General features: G+C 41.3%; 1 protein-coding gene across 1 annotated transcript in view; it reads right to left on the minus strand.

Annotated features, from left to right (window-relative positions):
• LOC311293321 (interleukin-31 receptor subunit alpha) overlaps positions 1–14,087 on the minus strand; it is a 36,138-nt gene that overhangs the window by 13,573 nt on the left and 8,478 nt on the right. Inside the window, exons 7-10 of the mRNA XM_084413495.1 lie at positions 13,187–13,322; positions 12,759–12,856; positions 2,411–2,624; positions 2,105–2,284 (exon numbers count right to left, since the gene is read on the minus strand). Coding sequence (XP_084269621.1) covers positions 2,105–2,284; positions 2,411–2,624; positions 12,759–12,856; positions 13,187–13,322 — 628 coding nt within the window. The remainder of the gene's footprint in view (positions 1–2,104; positions 2,285–2,410; positions 2,625–12,758; positions 12,857–13,186; positions 13,323–14,087) is intronic.

Raw genomic sequence — 14,087 nt, forward strand, 5'->3', positions numbered from 1 at the left:
TGTACGCTTTTCCTCCTCTACCTTTGATCCACCTTGTGCTCAACAGGGTATCTTTGGGCCGTCACAAGGTTTTACTTGTGGCCCCGAGATGGCCAAAGAAGCATTGGTTTCCAACCCTTGTACGTTTGGTCCAAGGTTACCCTTGGCAGTTACCGAGGAGAGCAGATCTCCTCTCTCAAGCGGAGGGACAAATCTGGCACCCAAGTCCAGAGACACTTCAACTATGGGTATGGCCCTTGCTCAGTCCCTCTCTGAAGATTTGGATGAAGCTGTATTAAGGACAATAAATAGTTCTAAGGCACCATCTACGTGGAGTAGCTACTCTAGCAAGTGGTGAATATTCTCAGCATGGTGTCAAGACCAACAACTAGATCCGGCCAAGTGTGACACCAGTTTGGTTCTTCGTTTTCTTCAAACGTTGATGGATTCTGAGAAATCAGTTAATACCATAAAAGTCTACATTGCAGCCATCTCACACTTCCATGTGTGGATAGTGGATGGTGCAAATATTGGCAAACACCCTTTGGTGTCTCAATTTCTCAAGGGTGCAAAACGTTTGCGACCAGGGAAAATTATGAGATCACCTGCTTGGGACCTTTCTATTGTCTTACACTCACTAGCCAAAGCACCTTTTGAACCTTTGGAGCAAGCAGATCTCAAGTTCTTGACATGGAAAACAGTATTCCTACTGGCGATATGTTCAGCTAAGAGAGTTGGTGAATTGCACTCTTTATCAGTCAGTGAAGACTGCTTGAGATGGAAGGCAGAAAAAAAACAGGGGTTTTTCTCTGGCCAAACCCATCATTCCTACCCAAGGTCCTTAAACCTAGCACAATAAATCAGGTAATTGAGCTTGATGCTTTCCATCCAGATCCCCTTTGTTCAGGTGAAGAGCTGGATCATTTTTCTCTATGTCCTATTAGAGCATTGCACACATATATTGAGCGTACTCATCAATTACGACAGTCACACACACAACTATTTGTATGTTTTGACAAGAAGTGTGCAGGCAAACCTGTGTCTAAGCAACGATTATCTCATTGGATAGTGGATACAATTTCACAAGCTTATGTCAACCAAAATCTACCTATCCCTGGTGATCTGGTTACTCACTCTACCAGGAGCATGGCAACTTCCTGGGCAGCACTGAAGGGGGTAGCGCTCTCAGACATCTGTGCTGCAGCCTCTTGGAGCAGCCCATGCACGTTTACGAGATTTTATAGGATTAATGTTGCAAATCCAAATTCTTTGGGGTCTGCTGTTTTATCTGTTGCTAAGTAAACAGGGGAGGGAAAATATACTAGTCCCTCGTGACCCTGGTGGTATAAGTCATCCAAGGTAAGACCGTGGTGACGGTCTGAGTGAGGTCAAAATAGATCGTAAGTTATGACTATAACTATGGATCTATGAGACCGAACGATGACCGTCACCATCCCTTGTCACTCGGGACGAGCTGGGCGTTCCAGGCAAGAGGAAGTGGTTGGTTCACCTGGATGTTATATAGCCAACCCCTAAGGTCAGTCACCTGACATTGTTGATATTAGGTCTCGAGGATAGGCGGAGGAATGGCGTCATTCAAGGTAAGACCGTGGTGACGGTCATCGTTCGGTCTCATAGATCCATAGTTATAGTCATAACTTACGATATTCTCTGTGTTTCCTCCTTTGATCTGTTCGCTGTTGATGACCCTGCCTGTACGACTACTCTGTAAATAAACTGCATTTGGATCTTCACCTTCGAGTCTCGGAGCCGTTGCGAAACAGAATGTGTGTCAAAGTCAGCAAGTCTCTTATAAATGTAAAAATGTTACCGTAGAATAGGTTTAGGTCAGATTTACAAGTTTTACATTGTCAATGGATCTCATATTAGTAATTAAAAACACTTTTTATTTTTATTATTTTTATTATTAAAATATCTATTACTTTTTACAACTTTATACTTATACCACTTTTATTTATACCATGTTTTTAGAGTTATTAAATCAATAATTACAACATAAAAACTTGTGTGTAAAAACTTTAGTGTCCATTTATCCATTATACGAATATACTGTTATACATTTTTTTCATCCTACTTATTATACGAGAATAAAGGGGAACAGTACTTCTCTTAGTTTTCTCGGTTATTTCTCTGTGCGTCTGCTTCACGTAGAATGATTGGAAAGCTGGAATCTGTCCTTTGGCCCACCACTCCACACAGTAACACACGCTAGAGACCGAGCTGCTCCAGGACAGACTGAAACTGTTGTTCCTGGTTATGTTAACACTGAACAGCCCAAACGAATCTAAAAAAATAAAAAAATAAATAACTAATACCTCATTAAATGTTCAAATATACAGTGTTTACAGCTAATATACAGCTAACCAGAGTACTTTGCATGTAGCATGTAACAACATACGAAAGAATGTACCTTTCAACTCATCCATTTGCTCAATGACTATACTGGAAACAGGAGACGATCCGACACTGTTCAAAGCCCTGACGCTGATGTTGTATGCAGAGTAAGACAGGATTAGGGTGAGAGATGGATCTTTAGTGCTGAAGCTGTTACATAGAGTGATGTTTTCCCTGGATACTTTCTCCACGGTCACATTGTAGTCAGCCACACCCTCACTGTTGGCATACTGAAAGAAAGGATGTTCACGATTGACAAAAAATCCTAATGTATACAGGGTTCCTATGGTAACTTCTATATTTTTTTGGAACTAATCTTAATGGATCTTGGTAATACTTTAGAATTTTGCTCCATCATTAATGAGTAACTACACAGGAACAAATGTGTAGTGCATTATCAATATTCTAACAACTAATATTAACAAGAAACTCTGATTACAGTTTTTTTCTTCAATTACTAGGGCACATTTCTCAATACTTGGGTCACTTTTTCAAAACTCTTCCCACAGTGAGCACAACAGCAGTATATCTGAGTTAAACTGTGGATCATTTATCACTGCTTTGGCACAAAATGCATTCATCTACGACATCATTCAAATTACGTGAATTTATTTCTCACTCAGACACAAACACCACCAAAACTCTTTGCACAGTTCTCTTTAGCATCACTATTATTATCTCACATCGACTTTTTTTCTCTCTTCTTCTTCTTCCTCTTCTTCTTCTTCCGTACACATTTTTCTGTACGACTTTGTCATGAATGAAGTGTCAAATTGTGCGGCTTATTGAGGACAACGGACAACACTGCTCTGACTTTTATAAACAATTGGGCGTACAATTGTTAGGGTCCGGGTGAGGAAGGAGACAAGCCAAGCGAAGTACCAAAATAACAAAGGTTTATTTAACTGGAGAAAACTCAAAACAAACAAGAAACAGTGTGCTGGTGCACAAACAATAACCGACCAGGACTGAAGGAACACACAGGACTTAAATACACAAGGAAACAGATCAGGGAAATAAGACACAGCTGGGGCAAAACAAACGAGATAACTAAATGAGGTGATTAACAGGGCACAGGTGAGACAGATGAATTAATGACAAAGACAACACAGTCCAAACATGAACGGAAACGTGACAGTACTCCCCCCCCCCTCCCCGAAGGCGCATCCTCGCGCTGTATAACATCCTAAGGGGTGGGAGGGTGGGCGCCCTGGAGGCAGATGAAGGCGTGGTTGCCCAGGACAGGAAGCCTCCAGGGCGGAGCTGGCTGCTCGGGGAACCAGGGCAGAACAGGCTGTGGGCGTGGCCACGGCGGAGCTGTCGGACCCTTGGGCATCCATAGCGGAGAAGACCCCGGAGGCAGATGAAGGCATGGTTGCCCAAGACAAGAAGCCTCCAGGGCGGAGCTGGCTGCTCGGGAACCAGAGTAGAGCAGGCTGTGGGCGTGGCCACGGCGGAGCTGTCGGACCCTTCGGGCGGCCATGGCGGTGCGAACCCTTCAGGTGGCCATGGTGGTGCGGACCCTTCGGATGGCCATGGCGGAGAAGCCCCTTTGGGTGGCCATGGCGGAGAAGCCCCTTAGGGTGGCCACGGCGGTGAGAACCCCTCGGGTGACCGTGGCCCATCGAGTGGCCAGGACGGAGCTCTATGGCCCCCCCCCAAAAAAATACTTGGGGAAGACTGGCTCTGGCTCTTGCTCGAAGACTGGCTCTGGTTCTTGCTCGACCGGGCAGCCGACTCGGAACTGGACTCGGAACTGGACTCGGAACTGGACTCGGAACTGGACTCGGAACTGGACTCGGAACTGGATCTGGCCTCTCTGGGCCAACGACTGTCTCAGGCTCGGCGGGCATGACGCGAACTGCCTTGGCTTCGGCAGATCTGGCGTGAAATGCGGGCTCGGCTGGACTCGAAACTGGACTCGGAACTGGACTCGGAACTGGACTCGGAACTGGACTCGGAACTGGATCTGGCCTCTCTGGGCCAACGACTGTCTCAGGCTCGGCGGGCATGACGCGAACTGCCTTGGCTTCGGCAGATCTGGCGTGAAATGCGGGCTCGGCTGGACTCGAAACTGGATCTGGCCTCTCTGGGCCAACGACTGTCTCAGGCTCGGCGGGCATGACGCGAACTGCCTTGGCTTCGGCAGATCTGGCATGAAATGCGGGCTCGGCTGGACTCGAAACTGGACTCGGAACTGGATCTGACCTCTCTGGGCCAACAACTGTCTCAGGCTCGGCAGGCATGACGCGAACTGCCTTGGCTTCGGCAGATCTGACGTGAAGTGCGGGCTCGGCTGGACTCGGAACTGGACTCGAAACAGGATCTGGCCTCTCTAGGCCAACAACTGGCTCAGGCTCGGCGGGTTACTGGACTGATGAGATGAGGATCTGGCTGGACGTGGGGATGTTGGTGCTGAAAAAGTTGTCTGGACCCATATCGCCCATATCCTCCCCTGTGACCTCCACGGATACCCCGGAACACAGCTTGGCGGGTTCCCACAAAGGCCTGTCTACATATCTCCATCTTTTTCCTTTTTATGGTCGGTTATTCTGTCAGGTCCGGGTGAGGAAGGAGACAAGCCAAGCGAAGTACCAAAATAACAAAGGTTTATTTAACTGGAGAAAACTCAAAACAAACAAGAAACAGTGTGCTGGTGCACAAACAATAACCGACCAGGACTGAAGGAACACACAGGACTTAAATACACAAGGAAACAGATCAGGGAAATAAGACACAGCTGGGGCAAAACAAACGAGATAACTAAATGAGGTGATTAACAGGGCACAGGTGAGACAGATGAATTAATGACAAAGACAACACAGTCCAAACATGAACGGAAACGTGACAACAATGTTTAGTGCAGGGCCATATGTAGCAAAATAAAGTGTTTGGAACATTTCATATAGATTTTTGCACATGATGTTTTTTGACTTCTTCAGACCCTATAGTTTGCAAAACTACCTGTTTCCGATTTTTTCCCGGGCTGCACAGGCCCAAAATCCAAGATGGCGGATATATCACCAAAAATTGCAAATAATCGTCTTTTTAAACATTTCAAATGGATATATGTTAGGTATATCATTATATACATACATTTTCTAATTAATTGATTGACTTGGGTAATAAATATGACCATGGGTAACATGAATTATCATGATTATCAACCAATGATGGGTGTAACCACCATTATGCTATTTATTGGCATACCCAGAAAAACGCATTGACTGATTAAAAGTTTCCTTCATATAACCTAATAATCATTTTAATTAAAATAATGTTCTGCGCTCACCACAATAATTCTGTTAACAATCAGATGACATGGAAAATTATTGGGGAGAATGGATTACATGAAGCCAATGGGAAAGATGGGAAAGATAGCCAGCCCTTGTTACTAGGAAACGATAAACAAAATGAAACTTTTCAGCTTTTGCAGGAAGAGGGAAATTATTTTTCCAGCCTGGGCAACTGGTGTTTTTTTTACTTGCTATGACCCCACTGAATACAAAACAACCTGTTTTCAATTTTTTTTTCTTCATTTTTAGTGCCAAAATTCAAGATGGCAGACAATATGCAGAAAAATCACATAAAATAAAATATATAATCTTTTCACTTCTATAAAGGCTTTAAAATGGTAAACTTTTTGATGAATGTATTCCTAATAAGGCAGACAAGTGAGACACAGACTATTTTCAAAATATTTATTGGATCTTTTGCCAAAAAATTGGGTGAAAAAAATAGAAAAATTGGAAGAAAAAAAATCTGCATTTTGTTTCATTATTGAAGAGTTCAACAAAACAGTCAGCCATTGTCACTCAAGTATTTATCCTCATCACTCTCACTGTCACTGTCTGACTTTTCAATATTGGTGCATGTCTCCTCAGAGCCCTCACACCTGCAAAGTTGCGTGCATGGTAAGTTGTTGCTCTTGCAAGAACACCTTTAGTCCAGGCGTTTTAAGCCAAAATGGGAGTCAACCGTGAACAAATTGCAACAGAAGCAAACTCAACTGATTTTGTATCCTCAATATGTCCTGAGTAAGGAAAAAAAAGCCCAGAAGAATCCCATTAGGGGAAAGTTTCGAAAAAGACCCAAATATAGCCCATTCATTCGCCTATTCATTATTTTTCTCACATGAATAGGGTAAAAAAATGTAACCTTTAGATATCACCATGAAAATTACTGAGTTACTTATATCAAGACAAACAAAAAAATGTATTACAAGTTTTTTTTAATTGTTTGTTAACATGGACAAACGGTGCAAAATCTAATTACAGATGTGCTAATTTGCATAAATACCACAACAGATCTAAACATTGGGTATAGCCAGGTGAAAATGTCTTGTTGAATCTTGTTGACATAACAGTAAAAGACTAAATGTTAAGGTCTGAATGGAACCCATTTAGGCTACCCATAAGCATTAATACATAGGGGAGTGAGCTGCACAAACTCAATGCAGATGGCCTGTGACGAGAATGAAGATGAGATTCTCTAGTGGTGAATTTTGTACGCAATTAGATCTTTTTATCCAGACACTTTTTATTTTACCTACCTTTTTGTCTTCTGCATTCTACTCACCCTTGTCTCCTGTTCTTCCCTCAGACTCATCCCCCAGAAACAGTCCTACGGACCCAGCCCCAAACCCAATCTCTGCAATAATAATTAATAAAGGCTGTTTTAAAGTACTTCTTCCTGCCTCTATGTATTAATGCTTATGGGTAGCCTAAATGGGTTCCATTCAGACCTTAACATTTAGTCTTTTACTGTTATATGTCAACAAGATTCAACAAGACATTTTCTCCTGGCTATACCCAATGTTTAGATCTGTTGTGGTATATGCAAATTAGCACATCTGTTATTAGATTATGTACCGTTTGTCCATGTTAACAAACAATTAAAAAAAAAAACTTGTAATACATTTTTTTGTTTGTCATGATATAAGTAATCAACTCAGTAATTTTCATGGTGATATCTAAAGGTTCAATTTTTTACCCTATTCATGTGAGAAAAATAATGAATAGGCGAATGAATGGGCTATATTTGGGTCTTTTTCGAAACTTTCCCCTAATGGGATTCTTCTGGGCTTTTTTTTCCTTACTCAGGACATATTGAGGATACAAAATCAGTTGAGTTTGCTTCTGTTGCAATTTGTTCACGGTTGACTCCCATTTTGGCTTAAAACGCCTGGACTAAAGGTGTTCTTGCAAGAGCAACAACTTACCATGCACGCAACTTTGCAGGTGTGAGGGCTCTGAGGAGACATGCACCAATATCGAAAAGTCAGACAGTGACAGTGACAGTGAGAGTGATGAGGATAAATACTTGAGTGACAATGGCTGACTGTTTTGTTGAACTCTTCAATAATGAAACAAAATGCAGATTTTTTATTTATTTATTTTATTTATTTTTTGGCAAATGATCCAATAACTATTTTTAAAATAGTCTGTGTCTCACTTGTCTGCCTTATTAGGAATACATTCATCAAAAAGTTTACCATTTTAAAGCCTTCATAGAAGTGAAAAGATTATATATTTTATTTTATATGATTTTTCTGCATATATTGTCTGCCATCTTGAATTTTGGCACTAAAAATGAAGAAAAAAATTGGAAACAGGTTGTTTTGTATTCAGTGGGGTCATAGCAAGTAAAAAAACACCAGTTGCAAAAATCTATATGAACCGTTCCTAAAATAGCACAATTCCCCACACTAGTTCATCCAGCGGGCGAAAAATCCCAGATTTAAAATTGGACAGAAGTTTGTGACATAATATCTCCACATCAGAATGTCATAGATACTTGTGGATGGGCTCATTTGACTCTGCCCAGCAAGCAGCCAATAAGTAGTGACATAACAATGACATAGAAATGCCCTAGCAACCAGTTACAGCACCCTAGCAACCACATCATAGATTTCCATTGAAATAAGGTGAGAGGGTTACCTGTGGATTAGAACATCATAGAGACTTCTGGGTGGTCTCTTTTGACTCAGACTAGCAAGTAGTCTTTAAATACCACCCTGGAAACCTTCTAGCCACGCCCTAGCAACCATTTAGAGCACCATGCCAACTGTATGGCAGCATGAATAAGCTATATATCAGCACCAGAACATCATAGAGACACGGGGTTGGCTCTTTTGATTTGGGCAGACATCCAGTCTATACCTTTCAACCATGTAACTGTCTAGCCACACTCTAGCATATGGCAACATGGTTGTAAACTAGTATCACCATGGTAATTGTGTAGCCACACCCTAGCAACTGTATAGCAACATGAACAAGCCATAGCATAGCATTAGAACATTGCACAGACTTGGGAGAAAAAAATACCCTAGTAACTGACTAGGGCTGAGTTTTGCAAGGACCACTTCTTCAGCACAGCACACTTACTTCTATATATTTAACAATTCTTTATATATAAAATTAAACAGACTTACTTTAGATGAAAAACTTTCGAATTACAGTTTTTTCACAAATAAAGAAATTGTTTAAAAATATATATAAATAAAAAGGAAGTAATCACTGTATCCAACAGGGGACTCGAAATCTGGTAAATTTGTACTCACTGATTCATATTTTTTCAAATAAAGACAAGATAACATACATACAGCACACAGTAAAAATGACATGAATATAGTGGGCAACGGAATACAGCGCAGCATAGTTATAAATCAAGGTTTTAAAGTTTATCGAACGAGCTATGAAGCTGAAACTGATCTCCTGTACGCATTAAATTCACAGGACTGACCATCACACACAGAGTTACTTTACACGTTCATGCAGGCTAGAAATGCACACATCAGACGATCTGATAGCTGAATTCGACTATATCTGCAAGGTTTGTGAAATTAAAAGTTTATTAGATATTCAAAATTTTGTTTAAATTATATTAATGCGTATTTGCTAAATCCTGACAGTAAATGAGAAAGCAAATGCTATAATACGTTTTCGTATACAGTTTACTTTATTTGTTTAACAGTTCTATCTAGTAAAGTTCTCAGCGCTGTCAAAATAAAAGTCCCGCATCCAGCACATCGGCCAAACTGAAAAACTCATCGGCCGATGTAGATATCAGTCAACCACTAATAACAAACTGTTTTTGTTGGGTAGAAAACCTTGGGGTCCTAGCGATTGAAAAAAAAAAATCACACTGTTTTATACAGTAGTTCACTAGCTAACCAGTAACTATTTTTATCTCCCAAGTAATACTAAGAAATACACTTCTTATAATGAATATGAAACTAATCAATAACATACAGGACAGATTAACATTTTAACCAGTACTTCAATTAATAATTAATCACGTACATGATGAATATGTAATAGCAGACTTATGAATTTGGTAAGTTGTTAAGTCTTTCCCCACCAGTTTTTTTTTAGTTTTTTTTTTTTTAGCAAGTTGTCAGCAACCGCCAGCATTTTTGATAATTTTCATGAAAATGTCATGGCCCCCAGAACATTTTGTTGTATCTGAAACCAAAAAAAAAAATGTTTTATTATAGCTTCATGAATTCTTTATTTTATCAACACATGAATCTGGGTAAGTTTCATAAAAAAAACAATATTTTGAACAAAAAGCTGAGTTTTTTTTTTTTTTTTTTTTTTTTAAGACTACACCGTGCATAAGCAATGTTTTTATAGCTTGTTTCTGCTTCTTTTTTGCCTGTGTTTTAATAAAAAAAAGTAGCTACTTTTTCAGAAGATGTGCAACAGCGCCCCCTACTCTATAGTTTTCATGACTTTACTTGCATGGCCAATTTTCCATCATTCCTCTGAACTTTCCTTAGTCCCTTGTCTAGCGTTAACGTTGTGTCAGTTTGATCGTCTTCTTGCGTTCTCCCTTGGATTACTAAAGGTAACTCGTAACAAAACACTAGACCAAGATTAGATTAGGTCATAAATGATGGATTTACCTGCCGTGCATCTCCTTTTGCTGGAGCAAGGAGAGTGATTCCTGGAGGACCAGACAAGGGACTTTTTAGATCTGGCGTGCCTAACACACTATCTGGTCCCTGGGGGGATTTTGCCGGTGTGTGAAGTGGGTGCTGGCAAAAAATTACTCTCTGTTAACCACCTGCTTTGCAGATGAGGACAACACCAGCCCATCTCCAAACCCAGAGCCTAACTTCAGCCATTCCCACCACGGACCAAGAGCCTAAGCCAACCGCAGACAGGGAGATCTAGCCCCGCCACAAGAACAGAGCCAGAGACAACTGAGGCCATCTTTGTCTTTAGTGGAGTACAAGGACATGGAGTGGATCCCCTCCCATACTCCTGCTGCTGAGGGTGAGCTGTGCCAGGTTTCTACATTATTAATTGAGGGATTGGAAGATATGATTCCCCAAAGTCTCTTGTTGCCACAGGTCGTTCCTGACTCCTGCATCTCCGCTGGTCCTGCCCAGCTCCAAATCTCCTGCATATCTGATGGTCCCTCCCAGCCTCCCTTTCCCACCTCCTCTACCAAAGACAGCCAGACCTTCAGCCCCACCTTTGCTGGCTCCCTTCAGTCCCTCAGCTCCCCCTCTGTTTACTCCACTCTGCTCTGTGGGTCTGCCTTGGGTATTCCGGTCTCCAGCTCCGCCTTGGCAAGGGGATCCCCTGGCTCTGCCACCAGCTGCCGAGCCTGTCACTCGACATCCTGTCGACCAGTCGGCTCCACCTTGGCTCCTTCCTTCCTCAGCTCCACCTGGCACCGTCATCCTCAGAGCTCCACGGGGATTTTGCCTTGGTCCATTGTTGCTCTGTCTGCACCAGGGAATTTCAGCCTTCAGCTGCACTTTGTCCCTTCACGCCTTTGGCATCGTCGGGCTCCGCCTTCCCTCCAGTTCTGCTTTTGTCCTCAGTACCCATGGCCCCACCTCAGTCCTAAACCGCATCTCTGCACCACAACTCCGTCTTGGCCTCCAGGACCTACGGTGTCATCCGGTCTCGTTGGCTTTTTGGCTCCACCTAGGTCTCCGTCATCTCAGTCTGTCGTACCCCTTGTTCCGCCTGCCAAGTCTCCACCAGGGCTCCTCCCTCCCTCTCTGTGGTCCTTCATTCTGGCTGTGCTCTTGGTCGGTATCTGGATCCTTCCTCCATCAGCTCCGCCGTGGCTCCTCCCTCAATCGTCTCCTTCATGGTGGCTTCCTCTGTCAGCTCCTCCTTGGTCACATCACTCTCCAGCTCTATGTCCTCCTCCAGAGCCCCCATCCTCTCTCCTCTTTTGGACTTTGTTATTTAGTTACGGCACAAGGATGCGTCTACCGGAAGGGTGGTGTAATGTTACGAGTATGTTAGTTTTAGTGCTGTCAACGTTAACGTGTTAACGTATGCAATACATTTTTGTCCAGTCTAAAGTGTTAAAATATTTAACACAATTAAAGCAGCATCCGTTTTTTCTGTCATCTTTTGGCTAACGTTACATTATATGACCACGCTCTTATTCACGCAAATGCTTTTAAAACGCAACAAGACAAAAGAGAACGTGCTGTCTGTGAATGTCCTGTCTATGTGACACACAACGCACAGAAAGACGCGTACCAGTATCGTGCGCACCAGAATCGAGTTCTCTTTCACGCTTGAACGAACAGTAACACACACATTTATGCCAAAATGTCTGTTTTGTCGAGTATCTTTTTTTTTTTTTTATCGATTGACAGCACTAGTGCTATCTATTTAATCTATTTAAAACTAGTGCTCTCAATCGATAAAAAAAATCAATCGATTACTAAAATTAAAAGATTAATCACACATTTCTTCTGTGATTAATCGCAATTAAAAACACACATTTTTACAGGTTTCTTTGTGTTTTGGTTTGGTTTGGTTTGCTTTGGTTCTGTTCTGTTCCTGTTTGCCTGTGTTTGCCTTGTTTGTTTCTATGGTTACTGATTATGTTAAGCACCTGTCTCTAGTTCTCTTGATTAGCATCCTTGTGTATTTAAGCCCTGAGTTTTCCTTAGCTCCCTTGTCTAGTGTTAACATTATGTTATAGTCTGCAGTGCTTTGTTTGCTTTGTTGTTCATTAAAAAAAGTCAGTTTGATTATCTTCTTGCATTCTCCGTTGGATTACTACAGCTAATTCGTAACAGTTATAGTCTTGTGTAGTTATTCATTTATGACAGAAACATTTATTCTAAAGTGTTACCAGTATCCTAAAGGGATAAAATAAGAAACATCTAAGAATCAAATAAGATTATACTATATATAAAAAAAAGTTATTATCCAGAAGGATCTTATTTGATTCTTAGAGGATTATTGTTGTATCCCATTAGGATACAAATATGTTCCAAATAAAATAGTTGAAAAAAAAAAAAAAACCTGTCTGATCAACACCTAAAATATACATTGACACCACAGATGGTGTTGAGAAATGACATAACTTAGTACCTCCCACATCACGACCACTTTTCTCTGTCCTGCTGATATAAAACGGTTTTGTATATGGTCTTGAGACTCCCACTGGATTGATGGTGCATCTGTGAGTTCTGAAGAAGTAAAATTTTGAAAATACAGTGGTCAATTAAATATTAAATATAAAGTATGTAATTTCCCTGCCACCAGCAGCACAACATAGAATTGTTTGTTTGAGCGGAGCAGATGGGAATAACATTGTCTCAACTAATGCTGTGAGTTTAGTGTAGCTCTAAGATTTGTGTTTGAATTGAAAAAGTGTTTGTAACTTGTAACTGTCTGTTTCATGACAGAAATTACACACTTCACTATTAAAAGAAAAGTATACAGTTTTAAGAAAATACAGAAATCAGTAAATACACACATTTGTATTTAGCCACTTTGAAAACCTGTCTTCAACTCACCCCGCGGGACCACGATGACCTCACTGAGCGGACACTGCACGCACTCTTCATTGTGATCACAATGTATTTGCAACTCGTAAGGCAGAGAAGACGTCACATTCCACATATTACATTCTCTGCTGTTTTTAGACTGTTGCTGCAGAGTACAAGAGTACAAAATGAGGAGAAACAAGCTAGCACATTAACATCTCTAGTGTCAGTTGGAAAAGGTCCTGTAGTAGGCCTGAACCTATATTTTTATGATTGAAGTTAAAAAAGTGTAAAAAATTGAGGGTTTAAAGGATGGATTTATGGATGGATGGATAGATAGATAGATAGATAGATAGATAGATAGATAGATAGATAGATAGATAGATAGATAGATAGATAGATAGATAGATAGATAGATAGATAGATAGATAGATAGATAGATAGTGTCAGGATCCTGCTCTTACTGTCTTGTCTGTTTTGTCATTGTTTAATGTTTCCTTGTTGGTTTTGTGTTTGAGCACATGGCTCTGTCTTTGTTTGTGTTTGCCATGTGCTCCTCTTGTCCTGCCTCCTTGTTTTCTGTTACCACGCCCCTTCTCGTCTTGCCCTCATTTCACTAATTGTGCTCACCTGATCCTCATGTGCTTTGGTCCCTTTCATTAATTGTGCTCACCTGATCCTTATGTGCTCTAGTCCCTTTATATTGTGCTTCTTTTCCTCTTGTCTTTGCTGGTTCGTTTTGGTGTGTTGTCTGTGTTCCATGTGTGTATTAAGTTTCCACAGAAATTGACAGCTTCTGGAGATTGTTTGGAGTTATCTTCATTCCGGTTCCCGTTTGGCTTCCACTCAGCATTATTCACACTACTCATCCTCTCCGTTGTTTTATGTCCTGGTCGCCCACCTGCTAAATGTGGTGTTTTGAGTATCCTCA

This window comes from Rutilus rutilus (assembly GCF_951802725.1).
Source record: "Rutilus rutilus genome assembly, chromosome: 7".
Taxonomy (NCBI): Eukaryota; Metazoa; Chordata; class Actinopteri; order Cypriniformes; family Leuciscidae; genus Rutilus; species Rutilus rutilus.